The 19790-nt window shown below is 41.5% G+C and overlaps 1 protein-coding gene across 1 annotated transcript in view; it reads right to left on the minus strand.

The window, feature by feature from the left end:
- Positions 1-10594, minus strand: part of STOX2 (storkhead box 2) — a 153499-nt gene extending 142905 nt beyond the window's left edge. Inside the window, exon 1 of the mRNA XM_007940875.2 lies at positions 10429-10594. Coding sequence (XP_007939066.1) covers positions 10429-10594 — 166 coding nt within the window. The remainder of the gene's footprint in view (positions 1-10428) is intronic.
- Between the last annotated feature and the right edge of the window lie 9196 nt (positions 10595-19790).

The following is a 19790-nucleotide window of genomic DNA, read 5'->3' on the forward strand; positions in this document are numbered from 1 at the left end:
ATATATATATATCCATGCTAGAACTAAAAATGTCCTACATCAGAAGCCTACATATATAGCCCGATGTATATCTAAACTGCCCAGCTCACACCAAGAAGTATATGGACTGCAATTCCTGATACTTCCTAATTACCCTGGACACCTGTGATCATCAATAGCCAGTACATCAACTATGAGTATGGTTAAAGAAATAAGTGAAACACAAATGTCAGAAGTTTCACTCAAACTACTAGGAATATTAGCATGACAATGTCAACCCATATCCATACATTTAAATACCTACTATATACCTGGCACTTTGCTGTACACTGGGAATACAAAGTTAAGTAAGACATGATCCATGTCCTCTAAGAGCTGACAGTCTAGAAGGAGGATCAGACAAGAAAATGACGACAGATGCATATAAATTATTTCATTGGTATGCACAGGATGCTGTGGGAATACAGAAGAGCCAGCTCAATTAGACTCAAACGGGCCAAAGAGGCTTCTCTGAGGAACCAACACTTGAGCCGAGTTAAACACTAAGAGGTAGCAAGATGCAAGTGGCAGGAAACATAACACTACTGAGGAAGGGGAAAACATAAGGGCTCTGGAAACTTGTTACAAAATGACTGCAACATAGTTGTAAAGCAAAAACAATAGCAGGCTTTTTTTCTAGCTTATATGCAATTTACTTTTTATATTTTGAGGTGACAACTCACTAAGATCCTGTTGATTCTATCTGTATCAGGTGGGGTTCTTAGTTATATGAGACAGAAACCAATTCTGACTCTTTTAATAGTAATCACAACAAGTAGTACTGATATAATGCTTCTTATGTGCCCAGCTCATTTCTACGTGCTTTGAGTATTAATTCATGTGATTCACCCAAAACCTAACAAGTAATTGAGGAGCCCTGGTAATGTAATGGTTAAGAACTTGGCTGCTCTTATAGACATATGCATACCCATGTTCATCCCAGCACTATTCACAATATCAAAATGGTGGGAACCACCTAAATGCCCATCAGCAGAGGAATGGGTAACCAAACCATGGTACATACACACAATGGAATACTATGCAACAATAAAGAATAATGTAGTATCTGCCAAACACCACATAACATGGATGAACTTGGAGGACATTATGCTTAGTAAATAAGTCAATCACAGAAGGACATATACTATATTAGTCCACTATTGTAAAAAGTCAAAGAAAGGTTTACATATGAAAGGAAACTTCGTTACCAGGGATGGAAGGGAAGGGGGAATTGCTAGACAGGTAAGAGAAAAGTATTGAGTGAAGAGAAAGGCAATGTGCTAAAAGCAAGTGACCAACACAGTAACACAAAGGAAAAGGAAGACACAGAGAGTAATTAAAAAGTAAAAATAAAAAGAGGTTGGCTGCTAACCAAAAGGATAGCAGTTCAAACCCAGCCAGGGGCTCCATGGGAGAAAGACCTGGCAATCTGCTTTCATAAAGATTACAGCCTAGAAAACCCTATGGGGGCAGTTCTACTCTGTCACCTTGGATCACTATGAATCAAAACTCTACTTGATGGCACCTAACAACAAGGGAGAATTCCCTCATCCCAGATGAGGAAACTGAAGCCCTGAAAAAGTAGATAATTTAGCCACAATTATACAGCTAATGATGAGAGGACTAGATTGTGAAGTCAGATCACCTGGCTTGCATCTCTACTCTAAATCACTGTACTACACAGTCCCTCAGAAAAGAAATGTACTAAAATACCCTGCGTAACTCACAGGATTTCAGGGAGGGTTGGAGACCCAGGCTTCTTAGAAGGCAGAGTGACTTCACGGCAGGCACCGCCAAGCACAGATGCTGCTGCCTGCGCTGTTAGCACTGCCAACCCTCCACAGTGGACGCCACCTGCCGGCTGCCACTGCCACGCCACCACCTCCAGGGAACACGCCTCACAGTCCCCACTATTTTGCCTTACCAGTGTCAGGTTCAAAATCTGGGAGGGAGTATGTAATTGGTGAAACCTAGGTTACTTGTCCAAGCCCTGTAAGGAAAGCCAGGCAAGCAACTACATGGCAATTTCAGCTTCTATACAGAGAAATTCAGGCTCTGCCTCCCACCAAGGTTCATAAGGTGGGGGATTAGGCAGACACAGAAGGGCTGTTGGGTAGCCAAAAAAGGACAAATCTCCAATGCACTTCAATTGCTACTGGAGCCTTCATTTTATCTAATAATGAAATGATATCAAAGCAAAAGGTGGATATGCCAAAAGCAATAAATGGTCTACTAGCTCTTTTAGAAGAACCAACCAGACAGGAATTTGGGGAGGGAGGGGGCATCTTGAAGGTGCTAATCGCAAAGGAAGCCGATTCCTCCCTCTGAAACTATGGCCATCAGAAGGATAGGGCCAGGCATAGGTCCTGCTACCCCTAATGCCCACAGGCATCTGCCAAATATTTCTCTTTTATCTTCAAAAAGAGAAGATTTGGCCTGGAGAGGCCATCATGGATTAACATAGAAAGATAAATGGTTATTTTTAACTGTGTGTACGAGTTACTTAAGTCATAATTTTTCAGCTGAATAGGTATATGACAGATGTTTGAAATATGTTTTATTTACATAGCTACTCTAGTCTTTTGTGCTGCTACTTGCATAGCTCTAAGTCTTTCCAAACCTGAGTATAGATATCTAAAGCATATCTCTCTTATCAAAAATACAACAGCTCCTGAATGATGCAAAAACTAATAAAAAACAAATCCAAGAATTAAAAAGCACTTTCCTTTTGGGAACAGGAGAGCAGACAATCTCCATGCAATCCTAACCTCAATTCTCCAGGTTTTTAGAAACCCAAGTAGGACTCAGAATGAATGGAATACAATTGACCTTCCATCTGCTGGAAATAAAAATAACTCAATCATCTGCTGCCTTCGAAGTAGAACATAAAGTACAGAAAGCTAATGTACTCTCATGTTCCCAACTACCACACTAAATGGATGACCTAAAACCTGTACCTATAACCTTTATTTTTCACTCGTGTGCCAGTTCCATTTTGTAACTGCCTAAAAGATATTTCAACTTGGACAATCCAACCCATATGCCCAAAATGGAACATCATCATCCCTTCCATTTTCGCCAGTTTCCTTGTCTTTATTCTCTCAACAAAAATCCCTGGTTCACCTTTTACCTTCTCTTACCTCCTAAGTCTAATCACTGTTACAAAGAACTATCTGCTCTTCTGTTCTCCCAAGTTCTCTCTTTTTCTTCACTCTCATCCCTCCTTCCTTGACCTGTAACAGTTTTCCACTGGGTGGCATGGGTACCACTGGGATATGTGAGTTCATTTTAAGTGATAACTAATTGACTATCTTTTTACTAAAATAGATACTAATTTTAATGGGAATCTGAAAAATATAATTATCACATGAAGCTCATATAATATAAAACATAGTTTTCTTCTAAATTTATTTAAACAAAAAAATGGGTCAAATTAGAATAATATTAAGTAAATAACAACACAGTTAGTACATTGAACAGGGCAGGAAAAAAAAATCTTGAGGGTGGTATGCTAATGCCTCATAGCGTGGGGAAACACTAGTCCATGGGGATCCTCATCATCTCACCGCTGGCTTCCCATACCAGCCCCTCAGCTGCCTCTGGCTGGTCTCCTGGCCTCTCGACTCTCATCTCTTCCATCTATCCCACAAACCACTGCCAGGCACATCTTTCTGAAACTCTCTTCTTGCTTTTTGTCTCTCAAATTCACAAATCTATTATCCATCATATCAACTCTGAATTCCATCTAAATTTCAAGACCTCACCTGGCATAGCTAGCATTTTCTCTAGTTATCCCAAAGTGAAAGTAGGACAAATTTCACATACACATTTTCATTTCCAGCTCCATGCTATGGCTCATGCTGCTTCCATAACCTTCCCCCTAGTTTTGCAGCTCTTTAAGTCTTATCCAGTGCTTTAAGACTGAAGTGAATCTTTCCTCCAGCCACCCTTTTCTAACATATACCCTTCCCTTCTCTGAACTTGTATTCTACTTATATCAACCACCCCACTTGACTCTTGGCAGTGCTTTCTAATGGTTGAATTATTGCCTTCTGGACCTGTCTACCAATCACAACAGGGGACCCTTAAAGGACCATGTTTTGGCATATAGATATAGATATACATATACATATACATATACATATACATATACATATGCACACACACATACACACACACACATAAAATCTTCCACAGCTATAAAAGGATAATTCACATCAGGAGTTCAAGAAATCTCTTCATTCAACTTTTTTAAAGAAACCATGTTTTTGTCCTTCAATCAGTAAACATTTACTGAGTGCCTAATATGTGCCAAGCTCTGTGGTTACCAGCAAGGTGGAGATGTGAATAGAACGGGTACTATTATTGAGAAATTCAGTGTCTAGTACAGGAAGTGCACAGGTAAACACATGGTACAATACAACATGACCATGTTACTTTAAAACAAGCACCAAACAAATGTCATGGGAGTGATCCACCATGGAAAGGATTTAGAAGAGGACTAAAGAGAAGAGGGGACATGAGCTGTTCTTGAATGCTAAATAGAATTCTATCAGACAGATGATGATAAAGGTATATTCTAACAGTATAACATAAATTGCAAAAGGTACAAAATGACAACAAAGTATTGCTGGGGGTAAAGAAATCACAGGGCCTGGAGCATAAGGTAGTGGAGGAAGAAACTGAAGAAGTCATAGAAAAAGTAGGGGAGAACATGCCATGAAAAGCTTTGGCCTAGACATCCATTTATAGACACGAGAAACTTTTAAAAGGGAAACATGGCCAGTTTTGCTTCAGGGAAAAAAAACAAACAAACCTGGGGATGGATTGGATTGGAAGAGAGATCATTTGGGAAGATAATATAATGGAACAGCAGAAGATTTAAACAATAGGAATGAAAAGGAAGGGACAGATTTAGAGCTCTGGTGGCACAATTGTTAAATGCTTGGATGCTATCGAAAAGGTTGGCAGTTTGAATCTCACCAGTGGCAACCTGGAAGAAAAGACCTGGTGACCTGCTCCTGTAAAGATTACAGCATAGGAAACCCTATGGGGGCAGTTCTACTCTGCTACATAGGTTACTAGTTTGAGTTGGAATCAACTCAATGGCAAACAACAACAACAGAAACCAATAGGATGTTCTGACCAACTCATTGTGCACTCCAATGTCAAATAAAAACGGGCTGGGAATTAACTACTTAAGGAAAAGTTTATTACTCATTTAAATGGATCATGCCATCTCTTCCTCTGTTACTGTGGCTTAGGTTAATTTAGAGTTGACTATGTTTTGTGACAAAGGATAAGAAACTCTAACTTACTTACACCTTACAGATTAAGTATTGCGTGGTCTCTGTGGCAGATCTATAAAAGCCTGTCCTAAACTCAAAAGTTAGTATAATATCCCATCAGCAAGTATCTAACCAGATATTGCCTGGGTTACATCCGCATTTTGCATAAGCAATCTTGGTCCAAAGGACATAGCATTGTCTGAATTGTCTTAAATCTCTGGGGAACAGGGAATTTAAGGCTAGAATTGTTCTGAATGGACAAAAATGTTCTGGTTTTCATACAATATATTCGTATTCCTTTTTTAAAATAACTTTCACAAGAGTGAAAAAGAGATTGAAATATCAAGAGAAGTGACCTTTTGTAAGCACATTCATGTTCTCCTGGGAAATAAAGAATAAAGTCATTCACCACCAAGTGTATGTAATATTGCTCACTTCCACTTGCCTGATGAAAGGAGTCAACATAGGCAGTTTCAAATTAAAACACAGTTGGAGCAGCTAGGCTGAAAATGGATCTCAGTAACAAGGGAAGAGGAGGTGACAGGATGCTGTTTATTAAAACTTGCGTATGATTATAATTTGCTGAGTCTTAATCTATCATTTCACCCCATTACTCTGGTTACTAAGGAAAATGCTAAGACGCAGACATTTAACATAATGTTTGAGGATGCGGAGGGGGGGGGACAAATTTAGCACAATTCCCACACAGGCAAGCATATGACTCCAAAAAGTATAAAGGGAGCAAAGGGTTTTTGGGTTTTTTGGATATATGTGTAAGTGTTCAAAAATCCAGCACTCGCTCATTATAGAGTCACCGCTGAGCCCAATTCTGTAATGGAAGCGTGGAACTGGAGGACTCATTACAGATGAGGGTGAGGTCATATTACCCGCCAGGGACACAGCTGGTTTGTGGCAGGCTCAGATTAGAGCCTAGAGTGTCCATCTTTCATACCCAGAAAACTCTGTCTCCTAAAATAACAGGACATAAGGAACTGGAACGCAGAGCCAACTGTGTCCCAGAATTAGTTTCTATTAAATGAAAACAAATAACTAATCAAGGTGGTGTACTGGCAGATTCTTCTCACTGATTATATTACTTTAAATTAGCCAATAAAATATTTAAATTTTGAGATGTCAGTTTGGGGCTTTGCTTTATCCTTATTTCGGAGTCCTTTATATCCATTGTATAACAAAAGTCTACTTTATGCTTTAAAGTGGTTCTTTAAAATATATTAAACTAAAATGTGCCATGACTTCAGGGTGTCTCATTCATAAGCAAAGTTATGAGCATGCTCTGCAGGACCTTTAGAGTGGAAAAATTACTTTCCTATCTTGATCAATAAGAATGCTCAAAAATTTATCAGCATTATATACACACCATGTAGAAGCACTCATCCCCTGGGCTGGGGGCATGGGGAAGAGTGAATAAAATTAAAAGTTATAAGTAGTATCATCTGGTGACAAGGTCACAGTTCACACAGTTTTAATAGAGAAGACTAACAGCTTCATCAACAAAGGTTTCAGGCCTTGAAAATCGTTTCACAAAGGTATGTGAACATGATTTCATGGATAAGGTACTAAGCACGGTACAGCTAGTTCCCTCTTCATAGGGAGTTTTACTTTTATCTCTAGATGATGTAGCAAAACTAAAAGGAGTTTAATATCAGAGTTTTGAGTGTTAGCAAAGGAGCTCTGGTAGGTAGTGTAGTGCCAAAGGCACTTGACTGCTAACTAGAAGCCTGGTGGTTCAAACCCACCAGCCACTCCTCGGAAGGAAGTTTGGGCAATCTACTTCCATAGTGATACTGCCTTCGAAACGCAAGGAGGGGTCGCTATGAGTTGGGTCTGACTCGACAGCACATAACAACAACAACAACAGTGTTAGCAAATGTCGAAGAATGATCACACGTCCATTTGGTCCAACCCCTCTTCTTCTTCAGATAATGCCATGCACATTTTATTAGCCATCTTGATTTGAACAGAAGGCAAGGTTTTCTTCCTCCTCCCCAGAAACTACCTTTGAGAAATTAATATTTAAAATGAACAATGAACTCATCTCATGGCCTGTAAACTTGCTGGTTGGTAGGAGTCCTGTGAATTCTTACAACTACTTTAGATTTGGTAGCAGGAAGTGGGAGATTAAAGAGTCATATAAGGCATGGTCTTCAAGATTAAAGTTTTGGATTGTCTAACTAACTGTTCCTTTGCAGACCACCATAGTTTTATTTGGGCCTATTCTAACCTCTTGAGCTTAAATGTAGTTTGTCCTGAAGGTATACGAAAAAGCCAAGGCTAAATGTCAAGCCCATTGCTATAAATCACATTTCAAACTTGTAATTACTTATCAGTGGAGCAAAGACTGTTTGAAATGGTGCTGTCTCATTAGGAAGTTATAATGGAAAGCCTACAATTTTGCTTTAATAAATGGAGCTGAAGCACCTAGTGTGTGGCAGGTACTCAAGACCAAAAGGACCATTATTAATAGCTATGTCTAAAAATGTCCAAGGATCTCCCATTTCTTAAAGATTAAAAGAGTGATTTTTCCCTACACTTTTTAGAAATATATGTTGGAGGAGGTTTCTAAAAATAGTCTCATAACAGAAGTTATTTCAGATTCTTTATGAAGAGACTTATCTTGTCCTTTGAGCCCAAGTAATTTACCCAGAACAGAAACCTCACTTTACTGAAAAAGTAGTACGGTCATACTAGTAATTATTAGGTCAAACAACTGGACAAACAGATGAGGAAATATGAAGAGCTGATGTGTTTCTAAGCTGCTGCATTTTCTATTTCATTTTAGTGACAAAGGCTCCATTTATATCCAAAATCACTAACTGTGATACAAGTGGATTCTCTTTATGTTTCCTAAGACAGAAAGACCTTCCTATAAAAGATCTCAAAGTGTTTCAGTATGCCATCTATTGCTACCGACAGTCATATTTTTAAAGGAGTCATATTTGGAAAGGAAATAAGTAAGATACTCCCCAAAGTGGCATATGAAATAGACTCCCCATGTTCCCTGTAGGTGATTATCCTTAATATTTACTATTTCCTTTGGTTAGCATCAACCTATGCTTTTTACTGCAAGTACTGGCTAACATTGAAAGTAAAGAATAAATAACAGCCAGCTCCCTGGGCAACAACCATATTACATCCATTCCTGTATCACCACGAGAATCTAGTAACCACTTTGCTCTTAGGAGACACTCCATAAAATGCTGAATGAATGACACAGGTCTTCTTCCTCCTTTTCCATTTTCTGTTTCTCAGCTGTAACTTAACACTGAATTCTACAAAGAAAACCACCAATTTGGAGCAGTTTATCCTTCATGATCACCAGAAAACCATCCTACCATTTGGAGGTCAGGAAGTGAAATAAGACAATAGAATTTAATAAAATCAAGAGCTTCCATCTCAAGTTCTCAAAATGCCTTGTAGCACTGACCATAGCAGAGAAGTTCTTTTGCCAAGACTGAAAATGCAATCATTATGAAGGCATGCCAAGATAGGTAAAAATAGGCTCCATGGGAATATGCCTGAAATTAGTAAAGAGTCTTGCAGGTTTTTTTGAAGAAATTATGACCATCTGCCTTCCTGATAGCTTCACTTGCTGTAGCACTGGTTCCATAAGAAAAGCAAGAGAGAGGGAGAATCATTTAGAATAGAATGAAGACATTCAAACTGTAAGTATATGAAACCTAAGATTATCGAAATACTCACTGCAGACATAGCTTTATGCAGATATGTGTTTCGAGGTTAGATTTGGATTTAGGTGTATTTCAAAATTTGCTGCCACAAGTCTGAAGACCATAGCAACCACAGCAGTGACTGACTTAAATTACTTAAGTATAAACTGTAGCTGTCACTTCCTTTACAAATCTGGCTTTTCATGAAAGAGAATATCAAGGGAGCCTTACTGCCAAAATAGTACAACATTCTTATGTTGCTAAATTATGCAATTAAAAAAAAGTTATTTTCTTTAGGGTTTATATTCATGGAAATGTGGTCAGAAGACATTTTTAAAACATGATATATTGCCCCCAGTTAAAAGGACCTGCTGTTTTAGGAGAAAGATAGTAGAGCTAGACTATAAATACTAACCATAAGTTTAATGCAATCTTCCCAGTTAAGACAGGGCTAAGTATGCTTTGGTATAATACGTGGTTTAAAATATAATCACTGTCCTTCTATGACGTTGTGTCTGAGGAAAACCAATTTTTTCAGAATGAAAAACAAACAAAAATTGATGCCTTACACAAAATTGCATACAAGTGGTTAACAATAGGTAAGAAGAAAGAAATGGAAAGATTTCCTTCAGCATTGCCTCAAGTATTTTAATCCCTGTGTTCCCAAGTCCCACACGAAAGCCATTCCACTGTATATCCAAAGGGAACTGACTCCTTCAGAAATGCTTTCAACAGCACCGCATTTAAGATGAAATCTTCTTCTTTGAAGCCCTCACCTTCATTTATCGTTTTATTTGTTCTTCCTGCCTGACATGCAAATACATGATACAGCCTCCATTCCGCTCATACAACCTAATTCAAAGCAACATATGTTAAATCCACACAGAATCATGTGAGCATTCAATCCGCATACACACCATTACCCAACAGAACGCATTCAATGAGCTTCAACATCGTTCTCTGCGTGCAAATAAGACGAGCCCCAGATGAAGGCAGAGCTCCCCTGACTCAAACAACTGTGCATGGAACCTGTTCCCTTTTCAGAAAAGAAAAGGGGGGTCTGTTTATACACCCCCTAAGATAACTAGCCACAATGCAGGAGCAAGCAAGCCTGGTACTGCAGGCAACACTGGGCGCAGGCTCTTCCACAAAGCTCAAGGAGGCGTCCGCACCGGGTTTGCAGTCATTTATCTCCCTGCAGCCAAAACGTCCGTTTCGTCCCCCTCCCCGATTTTACCTAACTAATAGCTCTCAAACCCCATATTGAGAGGGCCTGCTGTGGATCTTGCCGAGGTACAAAATGGTGGATGTGAGCTAATTTTTTTTCTGCTTTACCCATAACTTAGCACATCCATCAACCGCCAGTTCTCCCATCTAAGCACCTCACCCAGAATGGCCCGTGGACCTGGCCGGGAGGCAGAAACGCGGTTACCAACCTGATGTCATGTAGCCCCGCGAAGGCTGCGGCGCAAAGGCCGCGGGGAAGCGCTTATGCAGGCGGTAGTCCTTCTCGCTGCGGGACCTCATGCGGTCCGAGGCCCGGTCTGAGAAATCCGAGCTAGGCCAGGCTCGCCGCAAGGTTGTGCTCCGGGTCTTCTTCATGGTGGGGATGGCTACCTGCTGCCCCGATCCTCGGGGCCTCAGCGCCGGGGCGCAGCGCGCTGCTTCATCCGTCTACGGCGGGCACGACCCGAGCGGACTCTGCGCACATTTTCCCAGCCCCTCCTCGTCGGCGTCTACACCGCCAGCGGCGGGTCCGGCCCTCCCCACGCCCCCCCACACCCCCACAGCGAAGGCTCCGATTTTACACACGTCCCACAATGCATTACACTTCATTTGCAATCCGCCTGGCTTATAGCTTCCAGATTCCTGGGGGGAAAGGCACGTTAGGAGGCTCCCCGGCCAGGAGGAGGCGGGGAGGGGGCCGGCGGGGTGGGGGCGCGGAGACTTGCAGCGTGAAAGCAATGGGAGCGCAGACAATGGCCCGATTCAGCGCAGGAGTGCTTAGCCAACTGTGAGCCACGGCACAAAAGACCCAAACAAATGAGGAGGCCGAGGCCTCCGGGGCTGACCCAGGATGGGGCGCCCGGGAAGCCGGAGGGGCGGCAGCAGACCCTCCGATGCAGGCGGGTTAGCGAGAGGCGTCCCGATGGCAGTGTACAAGTTGTGTCCCCCTGGGCCTATCAGCCGCGCGGCCCGCAGTCTCCGGCTCAGCCTGCCTCTGCCTCCCCTGCAGTTGTTGGGAGGCAGTCTTCATTACACAGGCTCAAATGGGGGGCGCGTGTGCACAGGGATCCGAGCAGGCTCTGCAGACAGCAGCTGCGGCAGTCGATTCCGTGAAAACCAGGAAGAGCCCAGGTCGCCCTTACCACTGCAGCACCTCGTCAATCTTCCTTCTTCCTCAGCGGCGGCTCGGGGTGGTGTGGGTGTGTGTGTACCGACACACATGTGCCCCCCACACATGCATGCTCCTACTTACTGGCCGCAGCGGCGTCCGGAGCCATGGCTGCCAATGATGCCGAGGCTGCTGAGTCGACACCGGCACTGTGGCACTGCTGCTCAATCGCGAGCGCGAAGAATGGCTTTTGAAGGGCAGGAAGCAGGGCAGCCACTCAGATTCATGCTAATCACGAAGCTGCCTTAAGTTAGAGCACGGATCCTGTCAGGCTCCTCATTTTCATGTAAAACACTCTGTGGCTGTGCTGGGACCTTGGCTGATGCCCAGCCTGGAGTCAGCGCTCGTGTGTTAACATATTTTTAAATTGGTCCCACCCCCTCGGTTAGAGGGAGAGAAAAACCTTCCGTGGTAACAGGAGATCTGCGATGCCCTGCCTTGCCCACCTGCGCCAACCCTGAAGTAAGCCAGCGCCAGAGGGAGGAGGCGCCACCGGGAGGTCCTCCGACAACCGCAAACCCCAAGGCACCTGATCCACGTCGCCTGGAAAACGCAGTGGAAGCGGCCTCCGGGTCTTCCTCTCTCCCCCACGATCCCAGGTGTAAGTCACTAGCAGCCGGCTAAACTGCATTCAGGTCCACAGACGCTTTACACAGCACGGCTCCGCACAGCTGTTTCTAGACCAATGACCAATCGCTAAAGGACAACAATGCGCGCTGCGCGGGAGGTAAGGAGGGGGCGAAGAGCCGCCAGGGCCGGGGCGCCGGGCCGGGCACGGGCCTGGGACTCAGAGGTCACGCCGACTTAAAGGCGCACAGCCACACTGTTGCTGATCCCGACGACGCTGCGCTCTTGCTGTTTGTTAAAAAATGCGTATCTCCCCCATTTAGAGCTTTTAAAAAAAATGCTTTGAGCTGTAAACATCAACAGCACAATAACTGTGATTTTCTCTTTCAACGTTCTATTTTCTTTTATAGTTTTGCGTTTTCCACCTATGACAATGCAACGTTCAAAATAATTTTTATTCACACGTACTAATGTGCAGTCAAGGACTTGTGCAGTCAAGTAAAGTCTTGATAGGGAGATGCTCTGATGAAGCTGATACTGCAAAGAGCAGCGGGTTCTAAACGGTTAAGATTCGGGGAATTCTAGCGCAATCCTGGTCTAATCCAAGGCAGTATGAATCCTTTAGGGGAAGCAAGGTTCTTGAAGAACCAGGCCGATGGGCGTTTCAGCCACAGACATAGAATCTAGGACTAGATGCTTCCAGTCAATATCTCAAGATTGTCCTCTGTACTGTGGAGCCAAAGTAAGTAATCTCTCTCTCTCGAGATAAATCTCTTTCAGGTAAATAAATAAGTAACAATAATCATTAAGTACCATAAACCAAAATCAAACTTACTACCGTGGAGTTGGATCCGACTCATAGCGACCCCTCCTTGGGTTTCCAAGGCGGTATTACTACAGAAGTGGATTGCCCAATCTTCCTTCGGAGGAGTGGCTGGTGGGGTTTGAACGGCCAGCCTTCTGGTTAGCAGTCAAGTGCCTTAGGCACTATGCTACCAGAGCTCCCCAAAAAAAGGCACATTTTGCTGAAATGTCTTCTTCATTGCAAAAGGCCGCTGAAGACAGAATGACTATACCTTTAGAAAGTATAGAAGGCTAAAAATGTAAAAGAATATAACCAAAAATCCAAATCCACTGCCATCAAGTCCATTCCAACACCTCTATAGAACAAAATAGAACTGCCCCATAGGGTTTCCAAGGCTGCAAATCTTTACAGAAGCAGGCTGCCTCATCTTTCTCCCACAGAGTGGCTGGTGGATTCAAACCGTGGACCTTTTGGTTAGCAGACAAATGCTTTAACCACTGGGTCACTGGCACTCCTTAAGGAATTTAAAGGTAATAAAAATAATTGTATTACTGAATGTATGAGATATTAACATCAAGGTATCTCAATTCAATTAACAAATAATTACTCTTCACCTCCCATGAGCAAGAATGACTATATGAATGACGATAAGAGTTAAGACTTAAGGCTAATGGTGAGTGCTGTGGCAAATGTGATATTCAGTCATTCAGCAAATAATACTGATATGCCAGCACTGTGTTAAATGCTGGGCAAACAGAACACCACACATGGTCCCGGTCTTCATGGACCTTATGGTCTGGTAGTGAGACAGGCAGTAAGCAAAAAAATGCACAAATTGTGTTAAGTGCTCTAAAGAAAAATAACCACTATTCTTCATAGGAAATGACAGTTAAGCTGAGATCTTCCAAATAAGGAGTCACCCAACGGTCACCAAGAGTAGGAAAGATGATGTTTTGGAAAGCAGGATAGCATGTGCAAAGTCCCTGCAGTAGGACAGAATCTTGGCTACTGTTAGAAGTAGAAAATGGCCAGCGTGGCTGGAATCAGAGCATAACAAGCAGGAGAAATGCATACAATGAGGTCATGGAGGAAGGTGAGAGCCAGATCATGCAAGGACTTGTTGGCCATGTTAAGGCCTATACTCTATTCGAAGTGCAATGGATATTATATTCTATTTCAAGTGCAATGGAAACCACTGAAGAGCTTTAAAGCAAAGAACCAATGATAGTTTTAGAATTTCTAAGTAGAATGGCTTAGAGGAAGGAATCTTTTTGGAGGAAAGCAGCAGCTATGAATTTGGAAAGCAAGTTTGAATATCATTTGACTTAAAACTGAGAAAATATTAATTGTTGATAAGAAAGAATGGGGTGGATGGATATCTTGGGGGAGAGCTGCAGCCCCTCTCAGCCACCTCTGAATGGCTGGCCTTGTAAGGGAGTAATATAATCCAGTGTCTAAATTGTCAACTGAACGTCGTTGGAGCCATTGCCAAACAGCCAGGGCACAGAAGAATCAGGAAGGAATTAGGCTGGTTTAGCTGAATTGAATTAGTTGGGAAAGCAAAGTAGGAAAGGTGCTGCTGTTGCTAGTTGCTGTCAAGTTAATTCCAGCTCTTGGCGACCCCATGTGTGCAGAGTAGAACTGCTTCATAGGGTTTTCAAGGCTGTGACATTTAAGCAGCAGATATCCAGGCCTGTCTTCCGAGGTGCCTCTGAATGGGTTTGACTAACCAACCCGGCTAGTAGAGTTTGCACCACACAGGAGAGGCAGGAGCAAGTATTTTATCCATCCAAATTAGATGACAATGTTGAAAGATGTTATAAAGGTTAAGATGTGAATCTTGCAAACAGCACATTGTGAAACCAATCCGATCTGAAAAGAATATGCGTGGAATCCCCTGTTATTATAGCAACTATTAAAAATAGATTGAGTATGTCTATCCATGCTATGGAAAGAATTGCTCTAGATATGCTGCCCCTAGGTCTCTAGTCCCAGCCTACCTGAGACAATCTTGTATCTGAGTCATGAACTGTCCATCAGGTAACCTCAATTGCATAACCCTAGTGTTCAATGCTAAGAAAGTTTAGCATTAAATAAAGAAATGATACAGGAAATCAATTTTGTAGCACTATTGTTTTTTTATCAGGCTCAAGGATATTTTGTGCACTTTATATATTTGTGATATTTACTTATTAGACAAATTAGAGACTTAGAGGAAGACAGGCCCCACCCCAGAGGCAGGACAGAGAGGGAACATCAGAGACGACAAAGCGGCAGGATCCAGGTAGGATCGAGGTAAAGGGAAGGCAGAGGGAGATGAACTTGTCTGTCAGTGTCATACTGTAGTGGCTTGTGTCCTGCTGAAAGGCTGGAGGCTGTGCCGTTGGTGTTTCAAATGCCACCAGAGTTGCATGTGGTACACAGGTTTCAATGCAGCTTACAGAGTGAGACAGACTAGGAAGAAGGAAGAAGCCATCCACTTCTCAAAGAATTAGCCAGGGAAAACCTTACAAATAGCAGAGAAACCCTGCCTGATACATTATTGGGCAACTCTATGAATAACCCAGAAACACTGTCCAATATAGTGCAAGAAGAAGAGCCCCTTAGATCAGAAGACACTCAAATACAACTGGGAGAGAGCTGCCTCATCAGAGTAGAACCAACATTAATGATATGGAAAAAGTAAAGCTTTCAGGACCTTCATTTGCTGATGTGTCATGACTCAAATTGAGGAGAAACAGCTGCAAACATTCATTAATAATTGGAATATGGAATGCATGAAGTATGAATCTAGGAAAATTGGAAGTTGTGAAAAATGAAATGGAATGCATAAAGAGAGATATCCTAGGCATTAGTGAGCTGAAATTGATGGGTTTTGGCCATTTTGAATCAGATAACCATATGATCTACTATGCTGAAAATGACAATTTGAAGAGGAATGGCATGGCATTCATCATCACAAGGGACATTTCAAGATCTGTCCTGAAGTACAATGCTGTCAGTGATAGGATAATATCCACACACCTATAAGGAAGACCAGTTAATACTACTATTATTCAAATTTACACACCAACCACCAATGCCAAAGATGAGGAAATTGAAGATTTCTACCAACTTCTGCAGTCTGAAATTAACCGAACGTGAAATCAAGATGTGTTGATTATCACTGGTGATTGGAATGCTAAAGTTGGAAACAAAGAAAAGTTACCAGTAGTTGGAAAATATGGCCTTGGTGATAGAAATAATGCTGGAGATCACTTGATAGAATTTTGCAAGGCCAATGACTTATTCATTGTAAATACCTTTTTTCAACAACATAAATGATGACTATACACTTGGACTTCACCAGATGGAGTACACAGGAATCAGACTGACTACATCTGTGGTGAGAGGCAATGTAAAAGTTCAGTATCTTCAGCCAAAACAAGGCCAGGGCTGATTGTGGAACAGACCATCACCTGCTCATATGCACATTCAAATTGAAGTTGAAGACAATTAAAACAAGTACACTAGAGCCAAAATATGACCTTGATAATATCCCTCCTGAATTTAGAGACCACTTAAAGAATAGATTTGATGCATTGAACATCAATGACCTAAAACCAAAGAAATTGTGGGATGACATCAAGAATATCATCCATGAAGAAAGCAAGAGGTCATTAAAAAGATGAGAAAGGAAGAAAAGACCAAAATGGATGTCAGAAGAGACTCAGAAACTTGCCCTTGAGCAGACAGTAGCTAAAGCCAATGAAAGAAATGACAAGATAAAACAGCTGAAGAGAAGATTTCAAAGAGCAGCTTGAGCAGACAAAGCCAATTACTATAGTGAAATGTGCAAAGACCTGGAATTAAAAAATCCAAAGGGAAGAACACGTTCAGCATTTCTCAAGCTCAAAGAACTGAATAAAAAAAAAAAAATGTAAGCCCCAAGTTGCAATATTGAAAGATTCTATGGGCAAAATACTGAATGATGCAGGAAGCATCAAAAGAAGATGGGAGGAATACACAGACTCACTGTACCAAAAAGAACTGGTCAATCTTCATCCATTTCAGGAGGTGACATATGTTCAAGAACCAATGGTATTGAAGGAAGAAGTCGAAGCTGCACTGAGGAATTGGCAAAGAACAAGGCTCCAGGAATTGATGGAAAACCCATTGAGATGTTTCAACAAACAGATGCCCCACTAGAGTCACTCACTCAGTTATGCCAAGATATATGGAAGACAGCTACCTGGCCAACTGACTGAAAGAGATCCATATATGTACCCATTCCAAAGAAAGGTGATCCTACAGAATGTGTAAATTATCAAATAATATCATTAATATCGCAGGCAAGTAAAACTCTACTGAAGATAATTCAAAAATGGTTGCAGCAGTATATTGACAGAGAACTTCCAGAAATGCAAGCTGGATTCAGAAGAGGATGTGGAACAAGGGATATCATTGTTGATATCAGATGGATTTTGGCTCAAAGCAAAGAATACTAGAAAGATGTTTACTTGTGTTTTATTGACTATGCAAAAGCATTTGATTGTGTGGATCATAACAAATTTTGGGTAACATTGAAAAGAATGGGAATTCCAGAAAACTTAATTGTACTCATGAGGAACCTGTACATAGACCAAAAAGCTGTCGTTTGAACAGAATAAGGGGACACTGCATGGTTTAAAATCAAAAAGGGAGTGTGTCAGGGTTGTATCTTTTCACCATACTTATTCAATCATTATGTTGAGCAAATAATCTGAGAATCTGGACTATATGAAGAAGAATGTGGCATCAGGATTGGAGGAGGAATCATTAACAACCTGCGATACTCTGACAACACAACTTTACTTGCTGAAAGTGAGGATGACTTGAAGCACTTAATGATGAAGATTGAAGAATACGGTCTGCAGTATGGATTACATCCCAATCAATATAAAGAAAACAAAAATCCTCATAACTAGACCTATAAGCAGCATCATGATAAATGAGAAAAGATTGAAGTTGTCAAAGAGTTCATGTTGCTTGGTTCTACAATTGACACCAATGGTAGCAGGAGTCAGGACAACAGATGACATATAGCACTGGGCAAATCAGCTGCAAAGGACCTCTTTCAAGTGCTGCAGAGCAAAGATGTCTCCTTGAACACTAAGGTATACCTGACACAAGCCATGATACTTTCCATTGCCTCATATACATGTGAGAGTTGGACAATGAATAAGGAAGACCAAAGAAGAATTGATGTTTTTGAGTTGTGCTGGTGAAGAATGCTGAAAATACCGTGGACTGCTAAAAGAACTAACAAATCTGTCCTAGAGGAAGTGCAGCCTGAATGCTCCTTGGAAGCAAGAATGGCCAGACTTCGTCTCACCTACTTTGGTCATGTTATCAGAAGGGACCATTCCTTGAAGAAGGATGTCATGCTTGGTAAGGTGGAGGGTCGACGAAAGAGGAGAAGGCCCTCAATGAGATGGATGGATACAGTAGCTGCGGCGATGGGCTCATGTATATAGCAAGGATCGTGGAGTTGGCGTGGGACTGGGTGGTGTTTCGTTCTGCTGTGCATAGGGTCACGATGAGTCAGAGATGACTCGACGGCACCTAACAACAACAACAACAACAACAGAGACCTTAACTAGACAGACATATTTGTTTTGTGATTCTAATTCACACCTGAAATTTTAAGCCAAGAATTTTGACTTGAGATTCTCTTCATTTAAGAATTTGTCATTGTTGTTGTTGTTGTTGTTATGTGCTGTCGAGTCGGATCCAACTCATAGTGACCCTTCCTTGGGTTTCCGAAGCAGTATCCCTACAGAAGTAGATTGCCCAACCTTCCTTCTAAGGAGTGGCTGGTGGATTTGAACCGCCAGCCTTCTGGTTAGCAGTCAAGTGCCTTGGGCACTATGCTACCAGAGCTCCTTTAAATTTTGAATTTAAGAATTTAGTTTGTTAAATTTATGAAAGTTGAATGAACTTAAGAGTTATAAGAATGTGAACTCCATGAGAGCAAACAAAATTTTCTGCTTTATTCATTGTTCTGTTTGTTCACACCTGTATCATCAGTGGCTGACATGTATTTGATGACTAACGACGGCCTGATTAAGTACTCAGGAAGCTTTGGTTTGAAGCTTTCTGATTCAGACATATTAAATACTTTTTTTTAAAATTAAATATGCCCAATTTATAAGTGTAATTTAAGTGTGACTGGTTTCTAAATAGGGCTGTTGAGTAAAGATAATTTAGACTTCAACTTGTGTTGGTCAAACATTGGTCAAAGGCCCCTCGAGAGTAATGGCTTTATTTCATTATTTTAAAAATACAAGATTTATAAATAGACTAAGATGAATTTTAAAACTTCAGGAAATTTTGTTTTTTGAATTTTATCTCTAGCGTACTGACCCCTAATTAAAGACCTAAGTATCTGTAAACAATTTTTGTTGTGCACAGAGAGCCCACCTAAGACATTAAAAAGCCCACACTGACTACAGACCGAAGAATATAACAGGTCAAAGAGAAACAGACCTACAGAAGTTAGTGAATAAAACTGTATAAAAGATGAATTTGAATCCAGGATTTCCTAAGTGCACAACCCTCTGTGATACAAGGAAACCCACTGATATAATACTGGCAATTTCTATTAGTATATTGTTGTTGTTAAGTGCCATTGAGTTGGTTGCCACTCATAGCAACCCCATAAACAAAAGAACAAAACACTGCAAGATTCTGCACCATCCTCACAATTGTTGCTATGTTTGAGCCTACTATTGTAGCCAGTATAAATTGGAATTTTGAGGGGCATCCCATTGAAACTGTACCGAAGTTGCCTGTTACCTAGTTTTTTCTGCCAAAATATGATTTTGTGTGGTAATATGACATAGATGTACATAAAGAAATAAGTATCCATGTAAAGGAGCCCTGGTGGCTCAGTGCTTAAGTGCTCAGCTGCTAACAGAAAGGTTGGTGGTTCAAACCCACCAGCCATTCCACAGAAGAAAGATGTGGCAGTCCACTTCTGTAAAGATTACAGCCTTGGAAACCCAATAGGG

Source organism: Orycteropus afer, unplaced genomic scaffold, assembly GCF_000298275.1.
Source record: "Orycteropus afer afer isolate SDZICR_OR568_19922 unplaced genomic scaffold, OryAfe1.0 scaffold00073, whole genome shotgun sequence".
In the NCBI taxonomy this organism is placed as follows: Eukaryota; Metazoa; Chordata; class Mammalia; order Tubulidentata; family Orycteropodidae; genus Orycteropus; species Orycteropus afer.